Source organism: Rhipicephalus microplus, unplaced genomic scaffold (assembly GCF_043290135.1).
Source record: "Rhipicephalus microplus isolate Deutch F79 unplaced genomic scaffold, USDA_Rmic scaffold_42, whole genome shotgun sequence".
Taxonomy (NCBI): domain Eukaryota; kingdom Metazoa; phylum Arthropoda; class Arachnida; order Ixodida; family Ixodidae; genus Rhipicephalus; species Rhipicephalus microplus.
The window spans coordinates 1,375,742-1,400,710 of record NW_027464615.1 but is presented as its reverse complement, the minus strand read 5'-3'; the positions used below and the strand labels follow the sequence as shown (position 1 = coordinate 1,400,710).

The window sequence follows — 24,969 nt, the reverse complement described above, 5'->3', positions numbered from 1 at the left end:
AGAACGCCACGTCGATATCGTCCATTTCTTCCCTACCTTCATCCACCCGTCCGTCAGTACTTACTACTCACCAGCGAGCCAATTCTTATTGCAGTGACATCATCGGTCGGCTTACCGGCGCTTCATCTTCCCCTAATGCCAGGCTCCGGAAACAACTCCGACAATTCAAGTTGGAGGACGATGCGCTAAATCGATACATTTTCCACCCGGAAGACCACCGATGGGTTCCCGTTGTTCCACGCGCACTACGCACTGAAGTTATGCGCGCTTCCCACGACGACCCGACATCAGCACACTTGCGTTACTACAAAACATACGAACGCATCCGCAGCCGATTCTTCTGGCCAGGTCATTCTACGACGGTAGCTAAATATATTGCCTCGTGCACACTTTGCCAACACCACAAGCGGCCCACTACTGCTCCAGTCGGGACCCTACAACCACTTCCTTGTCCATCAGAGCCGTTCTCTGTCGTCAGAATTTACCTCTTCGGGCCCCTTCCTACTACATCAGACGGCAAGAGATGGATCGTCACCGCCGTTGATCACTTGACCCGGTACGCTGAGACGGCCTCAATCACTTCAGGAACTGCTTCGGAAGTAGCAACTTTCTTCTTGAATGCTGTTTACCTACATCACGGAGCCCCTCGTGTTCCTTTGAGCGACCGGGGCAAGGCATTTCTTTCAAGCACGTTCAGTGAAGTTCTTCAAGCATCGAAAACAGTTCATAAAACACCATCTAGCTATCACCCGCAAACCAATGGCTCAACGGAAAGATTTCATCGCACGCTGTGTGACATGCTGTCCATGTATATCCGACCGGACCATCGCAATTGGGATGACATACTTCCCTTTGTCACGTATGCATTTAATACATACGTTCATCGAACCACAGGCTATTCTCCATTTTTCCAAGTATACGGACGCCAACCGGCATCACCACTCGACGTTTCATTCTTTTTTGGCCCCGTCAACTCTTCACCATTTGTTTGCGACCAGTTTCTGTCCCGTGTTGCTCAATGCCGTCGTCTCTCCCGCGTAAACACCGAAGCTAGCCAAGAAGATCGCAAACATTGTTGCGATGCCACTCACCGCGTCGTTCTCCACCGCACTGACGATGATGTACTTCTGTGGACTCCTGCGCGAACGCCTGGCTCATGCGAGAAGTTTGAGTCCCGCTATCTTAGCCCCTACAAAGTTGTCAAACAGACCTCACCGTTGAACTACCGTGTCACACCTGTTCATACCCCCACTGACCAATGCTGCCGCGGGACAGAGATTGTGCACGTTGAACGTCTCAAGCCCTATTGTATGCATTCCACAGCGTAATTCGCGGCCAGGCTGGCAGCTTCCGTCGACGGGGGAAATTAGTGTAAGAATTCATTGGACGTCATCTTCTTCATCTGTCACTAACCATCATCAGTCTTCAGCCCATTCCTCTTCATAATCAGTGCCATCTTGCTGTTGCGTGAATAAAGCATCAGCTGAAACGTTAAATTTCAATTACGTATACATATACGGTGTATGACATGGATGCCGACGCCGGTGGCGAAATTCAGTCGAGAGTTCATATAATTTCTATCGCAATAAAATAAAAATCCTCACACGTATGTCTTGTGCGAGATGACTTACACGCCACACTCAGGCAGCGCTCCCGGTCGTTACGGCAGCTTTTCATGTACGAAATGTGAAATTGCGTAACATCATTGTACGGGGAGCCTATCTAACAGGTCGCAAAATTAAAATCCCCGCACTATGTCATATACGAGATGATTTATGTGCCACACTCGGGCTGCACTCGTGGCTGTTTTTCTAGTTTGACATGAACCAAACTTGGTACTGCGTGAGGTCAGTGTAGGAAAACATATATGACAGCTGATGAAATAAAAATTATCACACGTATGTCATGCATGAGATGATGTGTATACGCCCGACTCAGACTGCCCTCATGGCCGTTTCACTAGCTTTACATGTACCAAATTTGGTATTGCGTGAGGTGAGTGTAGGGCGAACATGAATGACACAGGGTAACATGAAAATCTCGATTGCGTTTTACAATATGCCACACTGATGGTGTGCTCGAGGCCTGTTCACAGACTCCATATACACTAAAATAAGTAACATATTCCACAACGTGAATGAATGGCAAATATAAATGACAGGTATTAGCATGAAAACACTGACACGATAGTCATGTGTACCATAATTTCCAGCCCAACTCATGGTGGGCTCGCGGGAGTATTGCTGCATTGATAAAAAACAAAGTAATCAAAATACGACGTGAATGTCATGTTACACAATGCTCTAAATGACATGCTCATGATATGCTTGAGGCCGTTTCACTATAGGATAAATAATGAACTGCTATAACACAAAAATAGTGCATTACGAACATGAATAACATGTGATTCGTTGCATATACCACAACAAATGTTACATTACCATTATGTATGCCAGATTGTACATGCATGAGTGCATTCCAAATATGCCATATATCATAAAATAAATCTTATGACAAGAATGACTTTATTTGCCTCAAGGACAAACTAAGCAATGTATGTAGCTCTTTTACTGGCGCTTCGCATTTCATCGATTTTTATAGTGCGTGTGACCTACCGATTTTTTTTAAGCTGTAGCATCGTCTATCCAAAAAACGACATACATGGATGGATGGATGGATGAATGGATGGATGGATGGATGGATGGACGGACGGACGGACGGACGGACGGACGGAGGGACGGACGTCCATCTGTTCGTCCATCCATCCATCCATCGAGCGGGCGGGCGGGCGGGCGGGCGGGCGGTCGAGCGGTTGGGCGGACATCAGCGTCACGTGAATGTGCCCACCAAACATCAGCCTTTGCGTGCATTGATTTCCCCGTTGGAAAAAGCTATTTCTTTGATTTCGTTTATATGTTAATACTAGAGAGCTATCTCTTAACCCTTCCGGTAATTGTGACACGTACCTTGACGACTAATGATGAAATGGCCGTAATCAACTTTATGCAATGCTTACTACAATTTGCTAAGCGGGAAACTATATCTTATAATGAACACTCACCACCAGAAAGAGCAATTTGGTTATAAACTTTTTCTGTTCCAGCAAACTTTTCAAAATGTCCGGCAAGGCTTTCATTTGTGCTGTAAAAAACAATGAAAGTCGCTTTTGTGCCAGAATCAAAAAGCGAGAATTATTACAACTGGTTTACCCCCTTACATGTTATGGCCTTCTTCATGTGATCGAAAAAAAAAGGTGGTGTTTCCTGTCATGTTGTACGGCAAGTCTTTCTGGCAATTATGGGGATTTTGTTGGGTTGTGTTCAAAACCCAAATTTCAAGACTTGTATTCATGAACTGAAACAAGAAAATAGCGCATTAACATATGATGAATACCTCGCATTTTTATTATTACAAAGGATTGTGTTCCTATATGTAGACTGATTCTTATACTCGGGTATAACTTTCAGTGGCAGAAAAGGGAAAGATACGGGAGTGAAGCTACTACTCCTCTTTGGGGGATAATGGCAGTGTTCAGTTAATCCCACTGCACATAATTTCATGCGTCTGCTTGTACAGCTATTTGTAAGTGAAATTCAACACACGTACCTTCGGCGAGTCGTCGGATTAGCTGGATGGTGGCGCTCGCTTAGCTAATGATGAAGACGTCCATCTGGCTGTAATGTGCACGCGAAACGTACGATAGTCTCAGGCGCACAAAAAACGCGAAGCGACTTTTCAGAAAGTCACGACAGATAATAATGTCTCCTCGGTGCGTGCAGCGTCTCTTCATAAACAGCATCCAGTAGCAAATGCTGTTGCTTTTTTTTGTTATTTTCATGCGGAAAACACGGGCGTACTCTTGGCACTAAATTATACAGTGGTGGCACAAGCCCACGTTCGCTCCGTAGACTTCCCTTCATAGCCACAGAAAGTTGTCCCCGAGCATAGGTGCATCGAGGATGAAATGGCACCGCCACCAATCGATGCCAACTGTCTTGATCCAATAGTGGGATATTGCGCACTCGGCCAATTATTGCTGCCAATACTCCTCTCAAAATTATTCGCGATTCCTACTGAGCGCTCGCCACCTCGAGACCGCGACTGGAAGTGCCGCTAACAGGGTCAATATTTAAAGGAGATATGTTACGTGCACAATGTGCTTGTTGAGAAGAAGCCACATAGTTCGTTTATGCGCATTCCTGAAAAAGAAAGAGCAACATTCAGACACTATTAATATCTGCCACATTGCGTAGTATTGCAGTGAAAACATGGCATCGTATCATTCTGTATCACTTCCCGGGGGATGCAGACGACGTACGACAGGTATTAGCGTTGATACAAAATTACGCATTGCAAACAAAGTGATGGACGAGTGGGTGGTTTGTTTCAATAAATTCGCTCATAACTACTTCATTTTCCTGGTAAGTACATCATTGTTTAGCGTGTGTTAATTGTCGCCAATATTCGAGTTTCTCTAAGTGCCAAGTATTCACAGTGCAAACGAACTATGCGATTCAAGAGGTGGCGCACTATGCGATTCCAGATGGCACCCTGTGGAGGTTCGATCATTTACCAGCATAAACACGAATAGGATGCGCAGAGGTGCAGACCATGCCATCTTCACCGGATGAAGTCTTGAGCTGTAGTGGAATGAACATGAAGAGACAGAGACAGGATAATTTTAACGGGAAGCTGGAGATGTTTGCCTGGCTTTTGACCCGACAGGCTACTCCACTTGCCGTGTGATGACAGTGATATATACAATGATAAACACACAACACATACAGTTACGTACACGCATAAAGTCACATAACACATAAAGCCCCTCACACGCACTGCACTATTTACAACGTTTCGTTCAAGCCTGTGGCCCCTAAGAACGTCAGTAGCGCTTTTGTAGAGTCAAACGCACTGGAGGTGTTCTGCCATGAGCCTCGAATATTTTTTAGCTCCAAATTTGTGTCCTGCTACAGATTTCAGGCCATCTTCAGAGACTGTCTCTCTGATGCGTATTTCGTACATTCACAGAGGACATGAATGATTTCTTCAACGACGTTACAATGGGCATGAAATGCTGAGTCGGACAGTCCAATTTTGTTTCTGAAGTAGTTCGTATAAGCAACGTTTAATCAGATGCGATATAAACACGTTTCATCTTGCCTGTTGAGATTTCGCGGCATCCTGAAGTCACACGATGAACCAATCATGTACAGAGGCCCAGACTGTCGGCTAGGGTCTGTCCAGAGGAATCGTTGGAGGCGCCAGGCGTGTGCTGACACTACGTCTGCCACGAGAAAGGTATTTCGACGATTTCTGCTGAAGTGTCATGTCCGGCTTTGGCAGCGTCATGAGCACAGACGTGGCCTTGTATTCAGCAGTGGGCAGGTATCTACTGCAGAACAGTGTGATAATGGAGGTCACATGCTTTCTTGCATAAGCGTTTGATGTCCATGACGAGTTGGTCCTGTGTGCATGCAGATCTCAGCGACTGCAGTGCTGCTCTTGAGTCAGTGAAGATAGCCCAGGACTCGGCTATTTGGTCAATGATGTATTTATCGGCAGCCCGCAGTGCAGCCTGTTCAGTGGCTGTAGATGAGGTGCAGTGACTGAGAGTGGTAGAGATGGTGACATTGGCAGATGGAATCTAGACGCCAATGGCGGATGACGTAGACGTAACAGAGCCATCAGTGTAAATATAGCGGTGAGCTCTGTAACAGTTTTACAAATTCTCTAGAGTGAAATGTCTTAGTGCTGGTTCAGACGTGCGTCTTTTGCTCTTGAACCCAGGCACTAAAGTGACTCTGTTCCACGAAGGAGATTTCCACGATGGTTCTGCGTGCATTGATGCTCTCTGATAGTGTAGTGGGAGGACGCTCCACCAAGGGCTACTGTCTGAAGCAAGAGGAGGATCCGGCGCTCAGGTGGGATAACGCAAGTAGACTCGAAGAAACTCTTGCTGCAGAACAACAGGAGCAGAAAGGCGCCAACTTTCTGCAAGAGTTTCGATGCCTGATGTGTTCTTTCGTAGGCCAAGGCACACCCTCAGGGCTTGTTTCTGAACTCCATTCAGTGCCTGTATGTTCGTTCGAGAAATTCCATGCATCGCAGGAATGCTAACATAGAAGACCTTCGCAGAGAGCGGTATACATTTGTAACATAGGATTAACGGTACAGCCATCGGCATCGCCTGTTAGTAAGCGATAGGTGCTCGCTTATGACGCAACGTTCTCCTTTAATATCCGAACGCGGGGAGTCAGGCGGTCGATTGTCACTCCCAGAAACTTACAATTTGTCACGTAAAGAATGAGAGAATGAGCTAGTTTCAATGTGTAGCTCGAGACATCACGCCTCGTAAAAGCAATGGTGGCACACTTTTCTCGTGACATCGTCAGACCTCGTTCGAGCAAGAATTTTCTGATGGAGTTCAGAGCTTTCTGCAATCTTGCTTGTAGAACACGTCTGTTTCGACCACTGCTCCATATACAAATGTAATCCGCGTAGAGGGACATTTCTACCGATGCTGGGATGCACTTCTCTAGCCCGATGAGAGAAATGTTCAACAAGGTCGCACTGAGGACACCGCCCTGGGGAACTCCTTGGTGCACTGTGTGTGGAGTTGTGTCACCTTCTTTTGTGGACATGTAGACTGTCCTGTCTCTGAGGTAGTCCAAAATCCAGCGATACATACGACCTCCTACACCTAATGACTTCAGGGCGTGTAGGAGAGACTCATGAGTCACGTTATCAAACACTCCTTTGACGTCGAGGAATACACTGATAATGTTGTTGCCGGCTGCTTTGCTCAACTTTACGCAGATAATGAGATTCATTACATTGACAATGCTGCTGCGTACTTTCTAAATTCAGACATTTGTTGGGGGTATGCATTATTGTTTATCAGCAACCACTCCAGGCGTATCGACACCATTTTTTCCATGAGCTTTCCTACGCAGCTGAGAAGAGCAATGGAGCGATAGGAGACGAGTTCCGTTGGAGGCTTGCCTGGCTTTAGAATAAGAATTACATGGGCTCGTTTCCAGAAAGGTTCAAGACGGCCACTCTCCCAGCTGGCATTGAATATGGCAACTAGACGCACCTTTGCCTTGTCGCCTAAATGGGTTAACTCAGCGTGGCTGACGCAATGAGGTCCAGGAGATGACGCCTTGTTCATCAGTGCCAAAGCACCAAGAAATTCCATGATAGTAAAAGGTTCATCTACCTCAATGATGCTTGACGGCGTTGAAACTTGTCGTGATGCACGAGGTAACGTTGCTATAGCCGCTGCAGTGATCTTAGAGAAGAAAGCCTTCACCGTGTTTAACTCGCTTCTGTTACGAGACAAAGCATCTGAGCTGAATAGATGCAGTTTGGTCAGTGGGGTTTTCAGGCTACGAACAATACTCCATTTTCTCAACAGGGGCTTTCTTGGGTTTAGTTTGGAACAAAAAAGCCGCCATTGCCTCTTATCTAGCTTGTCCAGGTGGCATTCCATTCACTTTTTTGTATTCGCTTGGACTCACGAATGTCATCAGCAGACAATGTCCTGTGAGCACGTCTCGCAGATCCGCAATGAATAGCCCGCAGCCTCTCATACACCACGTCGACCATTGAGTGAATTTGAGGTGGTTCTAGATGCTTGGTGCTGCTTTGGTTCGCTCGATTCTGAGCAGCCACTAATTCCTCATACGTCATTTCAGATGGCTCTGCGTCTTCGACTGCAAAGTTATATGATTTCCAGTCAGTGCACCAAATCCTCCTTCGCTTTGTGTTTAGCGTAGGATAGCCCAATGAGATGTAGGTGGGCAGTGGTCACTCCCATGACTTTCGGTATCATCAAAACAGGTCGCCGTAGATATGAGGCAGGTGGAGGTCATGTTGACGTCCAGGATGCTGAATCGGTCGTTCCTAACGAAGGCTGGCCGCCCATCAGTATTATTCACCAGGTTGTTTGAATGAGCGATGTCGAAAAGGCGTCTACCACGCACTGTACTTCTCCTACCGCCCCAGGCTACGTGATGTGCATTGAAGCCCTCGGTTAGTATGTCAGGTCCAGGTGTTCCATCTATTATGTCCTGTAGTCTGTCCACATCAAATGTGGTTTGAGGTGGTATGTATGCCGCAATAACCGTAAATACCAGTGTCCATCTTCATTGTCCCTGCAGAATATTCATTTGATGCGTTAGCTGATATGGGGAAAAATTGAAAGTTAAATCGTTGCGAACAGCTAAAAGAACTCTGCTGACATCCGTTCCGGTCGATGAGACTGTGATGGTGTATCCTCAAAGACGTATGCCGGTGCACACTCGGGACTCTTAGATGGCGATCAACAGAAAGCGGTGCTAGTATACAAATTGTCTGAAGTCGGAAAGACGATGGCGGAGACTGCAGGCATTTTATTTAAATATGCTTTCCTTTTCTCTAATGTTCTTCCGACTGAGTGGCTGGGCCATTAACGTCATTGTGCGAGAACAGGAGACAGAAAATCAAGCAGTGTTCATATAGACTTAGCTACCAGGGAGGACATCGGAGCGAGAAAGCCGCGTACAGCGTCCACAAGTGCGGATAGCAATGAGGATATGTTTCCATTGTCTTGTCGAGTGCTGTACTCGCGTGGTCCATGCCAAGAGGTTGAGGCCCGTGACTCGTTTGACTAGCTAGGCTTCTGAGACCTTCGTGTGGAAGGAGCCGGACCTGATTGACGTGTCGGTAGAGATGAGAACTCAGTGGTTTCGTCGACCCGTGGCGGATTTGCTGATTTTCGTTTGTCTACTGTGTTTATAATTGCTTGGACACCACTTCGAGGTTTTTGTTGACGGCGTACCGCATCTTTTGCCATTCGGTACCCAACGTTGTTTTCCATCTTCTAGTTTTGGATGAGCTTCTCTTTTCCGAGATTTTGGCAGTGAGTGGACGTAGATTGATGTGTTTTCTTGCAGTTAGGACACTGTGGCTCCTCATTTTCACATGGAGATTGATCATGGTTGCCACCGCAGCGAGAACACCGTGCCTGTAGCCTGCAGGCACCAGCAACATGGCCGAAACGCTGACACTTGGCGCACTGTCTCGGAGCCTCAATGTACTTGTGCACTCGGTATCGTGTATGGCCTAAGATTACGTGTTTAGGAGCGCTTTCCATGACAAACACAATGCAGACGTTTTCTGACGCTCCTAACTGCGTTACAGACGTGACGAGAGCTCTTTGAAGAAGGTCAGCGAAGATGTCTGCTTGATCAAGGTCTACTGGGACTGCCTAGATGACGCCTACTGCGCAGTTGCTCGGTCGTGGCTCGTAGGCTTGTACAAGTACTTCTGCAACGCTTGAGATTTTCAGTAGACGTTCGGAAGCGTCTGTAGTACGGGTATCTACAGCCAGAAGATTCAGACGTTCATTTGGCCGTACTTGCAGTACTCCATCTGGAGCTGCTTCTTCGAAGACTGCTTTCAACGCAAGTGGATCGCATCGTGTGATAACATGCTTTGGGTATTTTCGGTTTAAATATACTGGTCAAGTTCGGCTTAGGTGTCTTTTCTGCCGGCAGAGAGTTAGGCGGCATGTGCAACTTCTTCAATACGCGGCAGCGTTTGTTAGGTGGTACATCGACGTGTTTTTCCAAGCCACTGGAAGAAGGTGCGGTAGCATCCATGTACGTAATTGTGGCGGAGGATTCCGACATGTCAAAAAAGTCATCATCTGGGCCCTCAGGCAGATTGATGTCGAGGCAAGAACGCGTTTCATAGGAGCGTCTTGGCCAGGTAGTCGCGAGAGGTTTGCAGAATTAGGAGTATATCTTAGACCTGTAGCCGTGAGAGGCTGCTGCCTTGCGCCGGGGGTTGTCACGATGTTGATTGCCGCAACTTCCATTTGATGTGCTTGGTCTGGCCTGGTACCAGGCTGAAGCTCAGAAGGCTTTGGAGGGTGCGGACCCTGAGGCACCGCACGCCTTGCTGGGACCATGTCTGACGCTCAGAAATTTAGTGTGCAAGAAGAAGCGCAGCGGGCCCCGCCGCGGTGGTCTAGTGGCTAAGGTACTCGGCTGCTGACCCGCAGGTCGCGGGTTCAAATCCCGGCTGCGGCGGCTGCATTTCCGATGGAGGTGGAAATGTTGCAGGCCCGTGTACTCAGATTTGGGTGCACGTTAAAGAACCCCAGGTGGTCGAAATAACCGGAGCCCTCCACTATGGCGTCTCTCATAATCATATGGTGGTTTTGGGACGTTAAACCCCACAAATCAGGAAGCGCAGCGGGGCACACAAAAAATTGCCCGCAGCTTCCGTCGGGGGAACACTGAGGAGGATGCGGAGCATATAATTGGTTAACGGGGTGTTAAAGTGCGACTTACTTGGGTCGATGGCTAAATTGGTTAACGTGGTTGTGAAATGGGGTGTTAAATTGCGACTTACTTGGGTCGATGGCTAAATTGGTTAACGTGGTTGTAGGAGGGGGTGTTAAATGAGTGAACACGTACACACGTATGCGAAAGGGCGGCGCTGGTCGAAGGGACGTCGATCATTGTGTTTGTGGATTCGTTGGAATTCATTTCACCGCGACCTTGGACGTCGACGCGCCGTACAAACCAACCGACGAGCGGCAACTGAGCGAGCGAGCGCCGACCTTGAGTATATATACAGCACGACGGCGCATGCACTGTCAGCTGTTGAATGTTCTCGAAGCGCGACGCCACATGCGCGTCCACTGGAGAATCAGGAGAATTGTAGATGTCGAACGCGGTGTGTAGAGGAGGAAGGGTGCACAGATGGTGGAGGAGTGAAGCGCGCGCGGTGTGTAGAGGAGGAAGGGATGCACAGATGGTGAAAGAGTGGGCGACGGCGCGACGGCGCATGCGCGCGCGTCAGCTGTCGAATGTTGGAGAAGCGGTGCGGACGGCGCACTACAAGGCGCGAGTATAAGATGCTTCCGCATCTAAAAACTACCTGGAACAGACATGAGCCCAACGTTTGATCAGGATGAACTTCCTGGGTCCGTTCGCAACATCGACGTGTGGAAATAAATGAATCGTCGTAGCTACTGATTACCTCACCTGCAACGCCAAAACAGAGCCATGCCCAAAAGCATTGCCTTCGAGGTAGCCTAGTTCTTCGTTGAAAACATCGTACTTCGCATTGTACCCCAGAGGTACTCATCATCGACAGAGGTACGGCGTTTACTGCCTACCTAACTCAGAAAATTGGGATAGAAAGCCAGACAAGCCTCCGCCGGACAACCACAAACACCTACAAACCAATGACCTGACCGGCCGTGTAACAAAGTAAGGGAGCCCCGCCGCAGTGGTCTAGTGGCAAAGGTAATCGGCTGCTGACCCGCAGGGCGCGGGTTCGAATCCCGGCTGCGGCGGCTGCATTTCCGATGGAGGCGGAAATGTTGTAGGCCCGTGTGCTCTGATTTGGGTGCACGTTAAAGAACCCCAGGTGGTCTAAATTGCCGGAGCCCTCCACTACGGCGTCTCTCATAATCATATAGTGGTTTTGGGACGTTAAACCCCACATATCAATCAATCAACGAGCTCTTTAACGCTAACGCGTTAATAAGATCATCGTCGACATGCTGGCCATGCACGTTGACGTCGATCACAAGACATCGGACGCCATCTTTGATTGATTGATTTGTGGGGTTTAACGTCCCAAAACCACCTAATGATTATCAGAGACGCCGTAGTGGAGGGCTCCGGAAATTTCGACCACCTGGGGTTCTTTAACGTGCACCCAAATCTGAGTACACGGGCCTACAACATTTCCGCCTCCATCGGAAATGCAGCCGCCACAGCCGGGATTTGATCCCGCGACCTGCGGGTCAGCAGCCGAGTACCTTAGCCACTAGACCACCGTGGCGCAGCGGCGCCATCTTTCCATACGTGTCTTTCGCATACAACACGGCTGTGCAGGAGATGACGCGAGTGACGCTTTACAAGTTGGTCTAGGAAGAAACCCGGCAACGATGCTCGACGCCATGCTGCCCAACGTCGCTGACGAAGAAAGCTCGACGTCATCGTCTACCTGCAGCGCGCTGAAGAAACCTGACAACTCACCCACCTCCGCATCCAACAGACAACTGACAGCCGCTGTTACAATCTCCGACGAAGTTTTGTGGAATACCAGCCCGCAGTGTCCGCCGTTGTGTGCGAACGCTGATATGCCAACGTGGAGTAAGCAAAACACTTCTGCGACAGTACTTCGGACCGTACAGGGTAGATAAACTTTTTGGCACACTCGACTACATGTTTGACCTTAAAGGCATTACTAAATCTCAATGGCACCTTGCATGACCTGAAATCGTCCATGTAGTATGCCTAAAGCCATTTCATGCGCGTCAATGAACCTAAGGATTGCATTTTTGTTGTTTGTGCTGTGGTTTTGGCTACTACTTATAGCTTATTTTCTTATTTTATTATTGTGCTTTCATCTTTTGTAAGCATAAGGAGGACGATGCCTTTTTTCGGAGGAGGGGGTGGTCGAAATGCCACATATTCCTTCCTTAGACATTGTTATTGCCCCGTATCTCAGCGCTAACCATTCCTGCAGTGTACCAGACTCCTCAGGACTGTAGTAGACCATTTTGTTAAAATTGGGCCCGTTTTGCGAGCATTACGAATTATTCTGGGACTTTCGTGGCAGCTGACGATAGCGCTGGAATATCTTATGGTGGAACGTTTATAAATACCGACGCGCTTATGCACTTGTCATATTTATCGACGCTCTGTCTGCCGCTATCAGTGCCTACGTTTTGCTGTATTTTGAATTTTCTTTTACGTGGCCACAAGATCAGCTAAATAAATGGCTTCATTTGACCATCCAGTATGCTCCCTTTGTACGCGTCACGGCCCCGTTGCACTATATAGGATAATTTGTCTTCGTGGTAGATTGTTTTTGGAGTCTATGTTTACCACGTTGAATTACTTCATGCAGTTTTTCGTGGTCTTCCCACAAGGTATCACGATGAGTCTTTGCATGGTAAAATACTCTGCTCTAAATAAACAAGAATCATTTGAGGTCAAGAGATGAACGAACCTAAATGTTTCAAGCAACTCTTTCTGGAAAACAAACACAGCTAAATGAGAGCACCTTATATCTTATGGGTGGTAGCCAACTACTAGCTAACGTACCGGGGAAAAAATGGTAATTCAGCTTGTAGCCAACTGTCGCCCAAGTTTTAAGGCATTCCTGCGCAAACCTGATGCTACACACATATTCACAGACGGCTTCACAACCCAATATCGATCGTTAGATGGATGGCTTGATATGGCTGTACCCTTTAGATCAGTTGGTGGCTTACGCCACCAAGCCGTAATACTTAATGAACCAAAAATAAATGTATCTTTATTTTCTTTAAATAGTGATGTTTAAGAGTGGTACTTTGCAGTGCAGGGTTTAATTTTCACTCGTTCCTTGACTTTAGCCACCAATCAAATAACCTCCTTCTAGTTAATTCTACCCGCTTAAGGTCTATTCTGCCTTCCCTGTCCCTAAACCGCAGTGCTATAAAAAACCTCTGTGCCATCATTATAAACTATGAGGTGAAGCCCATTAAAAATATTATCAAGTGTTCGGCAGTTTCCTCCTCCTCACCACACGCACTGCATACCGTGTCTACCCCTTCGTATTTGGCCCGATGCCTTGGTTCGCAATACTCCCGTCCTCGCATCAAACAGTAAAGAACTACCTCGAGTGTAATCATAGATCCTTTCATTGGCAATTCCCTGCTTAAAAATTTCATAGATCTCCAGTGCGGACTTCTTGATCATGCCAACTCTCCACATATTGGACTCAGCTTCCTTCACCTTCTTCTTAACCGACAATTCTTTTTGGTTTGGCTCCCTGCTGTTTTCTAAGTATATAACCATCTATTTTCTGGTTCACTTCCTCCATTTTGTATCAATCTTCTTCATGTACAAGTAGCTGGAAACCTTCCTAGCCCAACTCCTTCCACCATTTTTCTCAATCGCTTCACAAATCTTATCTTGCTGCTAGCTTCCCTGCCCTCAAATGCTGTCCATCTCATATCACTTTGTACTCCCTCATTCGGTGTATTCCCGCGGGCTCCTGAGGCAAGCCTACCTATTCCACGTTGCTTAGTTTGTAATCTTGCTTGAACTTCTGATTTCATGAAGAAGACTACATTGCCGAATGTCAGACCCGCAACCATGATCTATTTTCATATTCCTCTCACAACATCATGCCTTTTGTAATTCCACAGTGCCATATTTTTCATCACTGCTGCATTCCTGTTACCTTTAGTCGTCACGTATATTTCATGTTCCTTTAGGCGCTCGGTCTCATTGCTTTTGCATACGCCTAGATATTTGTATTTATCTGTTATTCCTAGCATGACCTCCTGTATTTCAAGCTTACTACCGTCATTAAGTAGCAAAATCATGACTGTTAATTTTTTCTTACTGAATCTGAAATATAACCTATCTCCTTTATTACCGCAGATGTCCATAAATCTCTGCATATCTTCCTTGTTGTCAGCAATGAGCACTAAATCATCAGCGTACATCCATGCTGGTTGTGCCTGCTCAATAATTTTTCCTCGTTTGACGAAAAAGAGGTTGAAGCCCAATCCAATTTCCTCTCATTTGACCTCTAATCCTTGTAGGTACATCATGAATAACAAGAATGACAGAGGAAACCCCTGCCTAAGCCCCCGTTTTACCTCTGTGGGCTTAGATACCTGTTTTTCCCACTTTATAACTACCTTGTTACCTTTATAGATATCCTTTAAAAGATTAGTGACTCTACCTTCCACACCTAGGGTGTCCTGTATTCCGCGCAAGTCCTCTTGAACCACGCTACCGTACGCTCCCTCGATATCCAAAAAAGCTAGCCACGGGGGCATGTGTTCCTTGTCTATTATTTAGATGCGCTGCGCAAGTGGAAACCAATTGTCTTTCAAGCTCCTGTGTTTCCGAAAACCATTCTGCAGTTTCCCGAGCACCGCCTCATCCTCTATTCATGCCTGCAGTCTTTCCTTTAAAATCTGCTTCGCCAGCCTGCAGACCACTGATGTCACTGTTATAGTACGATAGTTGTATATGTTAGCTTCGTCCCCTTTTCCTTTATAGATCATGCTCATCCTGCTAAGTTTCCATCAATTGGGGACTTCACCATCCATTATTATTTTGCTCACTGCCTGTCTCAAAGTCTGCTTAGACTTCCGACCTAATCTCTTTATCAGCATAATCGGAATGCCATCTGGGCCTGTTGACGTACTACTATAAACCCTCTTCTCAGCACTTTCCCGCTCCCGTTGTAAAAATGGTGCCATTGCGCCAGTTGATTCATCCTTGTCTATTGTGATGCATAAAGCACTTCTTTGTTGAAATTTATCTGTCACCCTTGTTCTTATATATTTAGTAGCTTCGTCCCTTTCTAGCTTAGCACCTAAGGCTGTAGTTATAAGTATCTGCTCTAGGCTCGTATCATTTCTTAGGGAGTTTAGATGGTTCCAAAATTTCGCAGCTGTCTTTCTATCTTTTTATGTACTTCTGCCAGCCACTGAGCTCCCTTTCTTCTAATTTTTTCATTGATCAGGAGGGACGCATCCCTTCTACAGCTTAGAAACGTTTCCCATTTTCTTTCAACATCATCTGTCGTTTCACCCCGCTACTTACCATGTCTGTGTCCCCTAGAGGCTTCCTGAAGTTTTGCTATGGCTCTCTCAACGTCCTCGTTCCACCAACTCTTGGGTTTGTGTCTTCTTTTCCGGGATGACTCGTCATGTGCCTTAGCAAGCTCTAGAACAGCCTAATTTGATTCGCGTATGTCCACACTGTTTTATCATTTTCAGTGATTACTTTCTCAATTTGTTGATTTGCTATTTGTATTTCCCTTGCTGAATAAACATTTTCCTGTAGTTGCTAATCTTGTTTCCTTCCCACTTTCACTGCTCTTCCAAAATTTCGCTTGATACATTTGTGATCGCTACCAAGACTTCTGGAGCCACCTTCATCTATGTGCATTCCCCTGAGATTATCATACATACCATGTGACATCAGTGCGTAATCTATCGTCGACTGCAGCCTTCCTACCTCCCTTGTTATTTGCCCTTCACACCTCTCGGTACTGTTTCAAATATTTCAATTCATGCCTTTCACACATATCCAAGATAATTTTGCCTGTTGCGTCGGTATACCTATCTATATCTTCTGTGTGCGCATTCATATCTCTAAGTGTAATTATCTCGCACTCTCCTCCTAACTCCTCAATGTCCTTTGATATACACTTTACCAATGCATGGTTTTCCTCTCTGGCCTTTGCTCCCGTCCACAGGTACAGCAAACCACGAAGCGTCATTTGTCCTGCCACTTTTACTCTTAGCCATAAATGTTCCTTGCACTCCTACTTTACCCTTTGCCAGTCTGTACTTTTATGAATGAATGCCTCAATACCTCCCCCTTTCTGCTGCTTTCTGTTATATTACAATATTCCCACGTGTAGTCGCGATTGTTAGGAGGTTGTTTCATGTCCCTAAGATGTGTTTTTACAAAACCGTATACCATCGGCCTCTTCTCCCTTAGTCCCTTAGCTGTTCTTCTATCTCTTCCCACTTTAGCCTGTTCCTACCACCCTGCATGTTAATATACCCTATGTCTGAATTGGCTAGGCGCTAGTGGCTACGTCTATTTCTACCCAGTACTCTACCTATCTTAGATACTGGTGCCACTTTGAAATTGTGTCCGTCCATACCACCTGTCAGAGTCTCCCTGTTTGTTTTCCTCGTTACTAGCTAACCTTGGACGAACGGAAGGACGGACGGACGGACGGATGGACGAACGAATGTACGGATGGACGGGCGGACGGATGGATTGATGGATGGATGGATGGACGGACGGACGGACGGACAGACGGACGGATGGATGGATGGATGGATGGATGGATGGATGGATGGATGGATGGATGGATGGATGGATGGATGGATGGATGGATGGATGGAGGGATGTGGCTGTACCGTTTAGATCGGGCGGCGGCTAACTCCACCCAGCCGTAGTAGTTAACTATCCACTACATTTGTCTTTTTTTCGTTTAAATAGTGAAGTTGAGGACTGGTACTTTGCAGTGAAGGGTTCAGTTTTCACTCGTGCCTTGACTTTAGCCACCAATCAGATAACCTTTTTCTAGTTAATTTTACCCGCTTAATGTCTATTTTACCCTCCCTGTCCCTAAACCCTAGTGCTTTGAAAAACTCTGCGCCATCATCATGAACTATAGCATGAAGCCCTTTACAGAACATTATCAAGTGTTCGGCAGTTTCTTCTTCCTCTCCACACGCACTGCATACTCTGTCTACCCCTTCGTATTTGGCCCAATATGTCTTGGTTCGCAGTACTCTCCTCCTGGCCTCAAACAGTAGAGAACTACCCTGAGTATTATCATAGATCCTTTCCTTGGTAATTTCCTGCTTAAAAGTTTGATAGATCTCTAGTGTGAATTTCTGAATCATGCCGATTCTCCACATATCGGTAGCAGCTTCCTTCACCTTCTTCTTAACCGATAATTCTGTTTGGTTTGGCCCACTGCTGTTTTCTAAGTATTTACCAGTCAATATTCTGGTTCGCTTCCTCCGTTTTGTATCGACATTCTCCATATACAAGTAGCTGAAAACCTTCTTAGCCCAACGCTCCTCCCCCATTGCTCTGAATTTCTTCTCAAATTTTATCTTGCTGCTAACTTCCCTGCCCTCAAATTATGTCCATCTCATATCACCTTTTACTCCCTGATTTGGTGTATTCCCGTGAGCTCCTAAAGCATGCCTACCTATTCCACGTTGATTAATTTCTAATCTTGCTTGAACTTCTGATCTCATGCACAAGACCACATTGCCTAACGTCAGACCGGTAACCATGACCCCTTTCCATATTCCTCTCACAACATCTTACCTATTGTAATTCCAAAGGTCCCTGTTTTTCATCACCGCTGCATTCCAGTTAGCTGTAGTCGTCACATATAGTTCGTGTTTCGTTAGGTACTCGGCCCCTTTGCCTATCCATACGCCCAGATATTTGTATTTATCTGTTATCTCTAGTGTGACCTTCTGTATTCTAGATCACTACATTCATTGTCATTAAAAATCATGACTGCTGATTTTTTCTTACTCAATCTGAAATCTAATCTATCTCTTTCATTACCGCAGATGTCAATCAATCGTTGAAAATCTTTCTTGTGGTCGGCCATTAGAAATATATCATCTGCGTACATATCATGCTGCTTTTACCTGTTCAACGACTTTTTCTTGTTTGGCGAAAGAAAGGTTGAAGCCCAGTCAACGTCCCTCTAATTTGGCCTTTAATCCTTGTAGGTACATCGTTAATAATAAGGGTGACAGAGGACACTCCTGCCTAAGCTCCCGTTTTACCTCTGCAGAATTGGATACCTGTTTTTCTCACTTTAAAACTACATTGTTACCTTTATAGATATCCTTTAAAAGATTAGTGACTACATCTTCCACGCCTAGTGTGTCCAGTATTCCCTACAATTCCTCTTGTACCACGCTATCGTACGGTCCCTTGATATCTGAAAATGCTAGCCACAAGGGCCTGTGTTCCTTTTCTGCTATTTCGATGCACTGCGTCAGTGACAACAGATTGTCTTCCAACCTCCTGTGTTTACGAAACCCATTCTGCAGTTTCCCGAGCACCGCCTCATCCTCTATCCATGCCTGCAGTCTTTCCTTTAAAATCTGCATCGCCAGCCTGTAGACCACTGATGTCACTGTTATAGGACGGTATTTGTTTATGTCAGCTTTGTCCCCCTTTCTTTTATAGATCTTGCTCATCCTGCTAAGTTTTCATCCATCGGAGACGATTCATTGGGTTTCCATCCATTGATTATTATTTTGCTCACACCTCTCTCAAAGCCTGCTTTCACTTCGGACCTAATATCTTTATCAGCATACTTGGAATGCGATCTGAACTTGTTGATGTACTACTAGGAACCCTCTTTTCAGCCCTTTCCCACTCACGTTGTAAAAATGGAGCCATTGCACCACTTGATCCATGCTTGTCTATTGTGGTGCAAAAAGCACTTCTTTGTTGAAATTTTTCTGTCACCGTTGTTCTTATATATTCAATAGCTTCGTACCCTTCTAGCCTAGCACCTTGAGCTGTAGTTATAAAACCTCTGCTCTAGGCTCGTCTCATTTCTTAGGGAGTTTAGATGGTTCCAAAATTTCGCAGTTGTCTTTCTATCTTTTTTATGTACTTCTGCCAGCCACTGAGCTCCCTTTCTTCTAAGCTTTTCATTGATCAGAATGAATGCATCCCTTCTACAGCTTAAAAATATTTCCCATTTTCTTTCAACGTCATCTGTCGGTTCACCCCACTGCTAAGCATGTCTGTGTTCCCTAGAGGCTTCCTGACGTTTTGCTATGGCTCTCTTAACTTCCTCATTCCACCAAATTTTGGGTTTGTGTCTTCTTTACCGGGGTGACTTGTCACGTGCCTTAGCAAGCTCTAGCTCAAACACTAATTATATTCATGTATGTCTACACTGTTTTATTATCCTCAGTGATTACTTACTCAATTTGTTTATTAGCTATTTCTATTTGCCTTTCTGAATGAAAATTTGCCTGTAGTTGCTGATCTTGTCTCCTTCCCACTTTCACTGCTCTTCCAAAACTTATCTTGATACGTTTGTGATCACTACCGAGACTTCTGGAGCCACCTTCATCTATGTGCATTCTTCTGAGCTTATCATGCATTCTATGTGATATCAGTGCATAATCTATCGTCGACTGCAGCCTTCCTACCTTCCAGGTTATTTGCCCTTCACACTTCTCGGTACTGTTGCAAATGATCAAATTATGCCTTTCACACATATCCATGATAATTTTGCCTGTCTTCTCGGTATACCCATCTATATCTTCTATGTGCGCATTCATATCTTCTGGTATATTTATCTCGCACTCTCCTCCTAACTCCTCAATGTCCTTTCATATACACTCCACCATTGTCTGGTTTTCCTCTCTGGCCTTTGCTCCCGTCTACAAGTAGACGAAACTAAGGGCCCGCGTGCCGCAGCGCCGCCTAGTGGTTTCCGTGCAAACGGCCTCACCTGGAGCGCCGCCCTCGTCCCACTACCCTGATTTATGTCACTATACTATGGGCAACGCCCCGAACGAAGCTGAAAGCAGGCTCGCGACAGCGCTGAGTTTCCGGAAACCAGATGAGCACCCGCATTGGAAAGCGGTCGCTACTACGAAAAAGCGTGGCAGGCATGCGCCTTCAAAGTACAGTGGCAGCAAACACCGCAGAGGCAGACACTTTAGTCACCCCATGCAGAGCCTCATGTGTTTTTGAGTGTTCTTAATTTATTATTATTGGGTTTCTTATAGGTCATTATCAGAAAACACTGTTGCTCATCCGTTACAAAAAGAAGGGCCACAGAAATCATCATCATCATCACTTACGGAGGCGCTTCTAGCCTATTTCATTTGGGGCAACTCTACGACGTCACGGGCGTGTGAAATGTCGTCAAGCGATCCAGCGAAAATTGAGTTGAGGGCCGGCATTTTTATCTTGTATTTTGCATTTCCTATTTTCTAAGTCGAATAACTTCGGACAGCGTTCCGTTATCACTGCCGTATTTGCTGCATAATCCTTTCTGTAGTCTGCACAACTCATGAATAAAACACTTGTGGTTGAATTGTGTTGGAGGGCCCCTTCAAAAAGCTTCGCTTTTAGAAATTATGTGGGTAATAAGTACCAAACATTGGTCAGCGTGTATAGACTGCCCTAAAGTGAAAAATGCAGATGGCTTCAGCTCATACGTGTAGCCGCAGTTAATGCTCATTGACGCTGGAAATAACGGCTTAGTAGAGACCTCCAAGCCGTCGAAGCATGTTCATTTTCCGCAGAATGGTTTGTCACAATCACGCGCATTTCCAACCAGTAACTACTTGTGTTGCACAGTAAGCGTGCGTGCGCCGCACAGGTCCACAAAAGCATCCGGCTGACATGCTGCGCGGAATAACGCGCATTTCCAACCAGTAACTACATGTGTTGCGCAGTAAGCGTGCGTGCGCCGCACAGATCCACAAAAGCATCCGGCTGACATGATGCGCGGCAGTCTGCATTGAATTGGGTGGCTGTGTGCGCGTGTGCTTGACGGGCGGTGTGGCGAAGACAAGACAGCACTTCACAAGCTGCGTAAGTTTGGAGAACAGATGGGCCGCATAGTCTACCGGGTCTCCAACAAGCGGGGATGTCTCAAAAGCAAGGATGCGCTTCGTTTCGCACATGCTTTTGTCACTTTAGTCGCATCTTGTATGCCACTCCGTACCTGCACTTACGGAAGCACGATGAAGATTTTTTGGAGGTCAGCCTTCGCAAAATCGTCAAGAGAGCCCTAGATCTCCCGATCACTACTTCCAATTCAAAACTTCTTGCCTTGGGAAGGGTAAACACCTACCAGGAGCTCCGGGAGGCTCACCTAACAAATAATACACGCGCTTGGTGCAGACCCCTTCAGGCAGACGACCCCCAGATTGCATACACATTCGGCATGAATTCAACACACTGTAACGGCTACGAGTGACCAAACATTGGAAATACGTGATTCATGTTCGACCCCTTCCCACTAATATGTCACGTGAGTCAAACGCTGGCCGTTGAGAGGCGTGAGCTCTTGCTCTCCATTGCCAATTCAACTCTAGACAAAACGTATTTTACACGGACATCGCTGGCCCTTACCACCGGGGTTGGTACACAGCCGCCGTGGTCCACCATGATCGGCAGGTGAATGGCCTGTTCTTCCACGCAACCAATGCTACCCATGCTGAAAAGGTGGCCATAGCTGTGGCTAATTTACCTGAAAGCTCTCAAATTATACTATCAGACTCCTAAGGAGCTTGCCGAAATTCAACTGGGGTGGATCACGTCCCTAGCTGCCAAAATTCTTAAATCTTGTCCGCGAGTAGGTTACCCCTCTCCGCGTTCAATAATCTGGACTTCTGGCCATCAGGGTCTGGCAGGCAATGAGGCGGCGCACGCTGCCGCCCACGCACTCATTCCCCGCTTCACTGCCTCGCCCACCGATGAACCCTGTGTTCCAGAAGAAAACGTTCCTCTGCTAACTTTTAGAAAAATAATTACTCACTACCAGGACTCCCACCGCCGTTCTTTTCTTCACTGCAAATGACTCAGGAAGGCGAACGAGAGCATTCTTCTCCGCCTGTCACCAATACTCTACTGTGCCCTGCAGTGCTTAAACACTTTGACTCTTCCTTTTTCGGCCTCTGCCAATACTGTGTGGAGGTGGCTGACACCTACCACAAGGTATGGGCATGCCAGCTCAATCCTCTTTTACCCCTGAACCCAAATCCAACAAGAGAGAACTGGGAGGCGGCCCTGCTCGCTTGCCAGGACCTTGCGGCCTAACGAGCCATGATCCAGCGTGCCAGGACAATGGCCACGACCACTGGGTTCCTGACTAGGGACTCCACCTAGTACTGCAGGGAGGCTGACCCACTAGAGGCTGGTGTCCCTGGCAGCCTATGTTTTGTAATAAATGTTTACTACTACTACTACTGGCTAGGACAATCTTGGAACAGCAAGTGTAGTCGCCCAAAAAAACTATGTTCTATGAGCGTCACAGTTTAACACTCCTTCTTATTAATACATGTTTACGCGATATCATCAAAGAGCACTTTTCGCAGGAATTCCCGGCTAGGTGTCGGTGTCGGCTTGGCCATCGTTGGCTTTGAGCGAGAAATATTCTAATGCGTTTAAAATTCAAAACTTGGGTTTGTTGGCATGAATTATTCGTAAATAACAGCGTGAACTTAAGCGAGAAGAACCGCAAAAGGCAGATTGTGGAGCTTACAGCTAGGCGTTTCACACGTGAATGGTGTTTCGCACAAAATCAAGAAGGCTGCAGCACGTGCTAGGGTAAGGGTTGTGTTTTCGGCTCCAGTCACACATATATTACTGGACAAAGGAGTTAACAACCCACGCCCAAGCGCTTTCAAGTGACGAGCCATCGGAACAGGCGTTCCTTATATAACTCTTCCACAAGCCGTTTTTCAATCTTTCACTCCATTTTCAAGTAAGGCACTCTCTACTTTTTTTATGTTTTCGTCCCTTCCGTATGCACTTCAGAGTGTAGGCCTCCTCGAGACTCCGTAATGGGTAACCTACTTTAAACCCCATCATCGCTTCACTCATTTCTTAGTTCTCTTCTCAAAACAGTATTTCCTCACTCTCCAATCTGCGTCTTTTTCGTGTCCCCCACCACATCACTTCATGGGCGTCAGCACCTCTCGTGAACTACCCTTGAGGCCATGATTCAGTGCCAGCTGAGAATATTTCGCGCCTTTGAACTTCTCCTGAGAGAAGCGAGGACCCTCATAGGAAATGAAGACAGCAATCAATTCCACCTTGGAGACGCCTGCGTCGGGAAAGAAAAAGCTACACGCAAACCGCGCAAGTGCACTCGTTGTGCTTTCACAACACGGAGCCCCATGAACGCTTGTTCGTCTTTCCCAACCAGCCTTCCTCATTGTTTGGAGCCACCGCGGAACTTGTAGAAAATTTAACAATGGCCATCTTGCCCTTACCTGGCTCACAAGGCCGCCATATGCTTCCCGGGCAGTTCCCGCAAAGCGAACCTGCACCTACAGACCTGAAAAGAAACGCCCCTTGCCAGTGCTGGCAGCAATCATGATACCGGCATTGAAGGGTCATCGCCCTCGACCACCACAACTTCGGAGAGAAACACCTCCCCACCTCGGGCCCTGACACAGTACCTTCCTCGCCAGTCTCCTGTCTATCCAACCTCTCGGCAACATCTTCGCCATTGGCGGCATCTGCAGCATCCCAGTGCGAGCAAAAAAGGCGAATACGAACACCTGCCGCAGTGTGGTATACAACGTGGACACTTCCACAGGCACGGAAGACATCATTTCTAACGTTACGTAGCCACTTCCCATCGAGCGCTCCAGTAATGACTGTGTAGTGAAAATAGGGGCCTCAGCGGCATTTCTCGGCGCCTCAGAGGCATCGCCACCAGCATAAGCTCGTGCTTGCTGTGCTTGGCCGGACGCTCCTCACTGCTTTGCTTTTCTGCGTTCTGCTCTGCAAATAAAGCCCAATACAAGCGGTGGAGTCTTCTGGGTTTCGATCACCCTGGAGCTTCGTAATCGCATTTTACGGTTCATTATGCCTACCGACGCAAGTGCCGCTCAAACTCCTCCGCCGGCACCGCCTACTGTCCTCTGCGCCGGCTCTCTGCGTCTGCGAGATCCCCTGTTTTCTCAGGCACAGAAGACAAGGACGTTGATTACTGGATTTCTAAGTATGAGCGAGTGAGTACTCACAAGAAATGGGATGACGCCGCCAAGTTGGCCTACGTCTCCTTCTACCTGTCGAACGTGGCCAAGCTGTGGTTCACAAACAACGAAGCGGAACTCCCTGCGTGGTCTGTCTTCAAAACGAGCCTCACACAAGTTTTCAGACGGCCTGAAGTACGCAAACGCCGTGCTGAACAACGCTTGCATACTCAGTCCCAGCAGCTTGGTGAGAATTTCACGAGCTATATTGTGGACGTTCTGTACCTTTGCAAGCGAGTCAACGAGCCGATGTCCGAAGAGCTTAAGATCAAGCGCATTATGAAGGGCACTAAGAACGGCGCTTTCCAAATGTTGCTTTCTAAGAATTCTCGCACTGTCATTGAACTGACCGAGTTATGCCAGAGTTTTGACGAGTTGCGCAGGCAACGTCGTTCCATCCGACGTCCCTCGATTCTCGACGACTCTTTGTCCAGCCTGTCTACCCTTGTCATAGGCGAAGACCATGCCCCTTTTCTCTCCAAGATCCAAGAGTTCATCCGCGCTGAGGTCACTCGTCACCTCTCTTTGATGTCCTGTTTGCCCAATCAACCACGCAGATGGACGTCTACACTCCGCGACATTATTCAAGACCAGGTTGCACAAGTTCTTCCTCCAACCCGCGAACCGCCATC

The 24,969-nt window shown here is 46.9% G+C and overlaps 1 protein-coding gene across 1 annotated transcript in view; it reads right to left on the bottom strand.

Annotated features, from left to right (window-relative positions):
* The window catches only part of LOC142787028 (uncharacterized), a 66,329-nt gene that overhangs the window by 22,600 nt on the left and 18,760 nt on the right, over nt 1-24,969 (bottom strand). Inside the window, exons 2-3 of the mRNA XM_075884647.1 lie at nt 3,218-3,354; nt 3,062-3,141 (exon numbers count right to left, since the gene is read on the bottom strand). Coding sequence (XP_075740762.1) covers nt 3,062-3,141; nt 3,218-3,354 — 217 coding nt within the window. The remainder of the gene's footprint in view (nt 1-3,061; nt 3,142-3,217; nt 3,355-24,969) is intronic.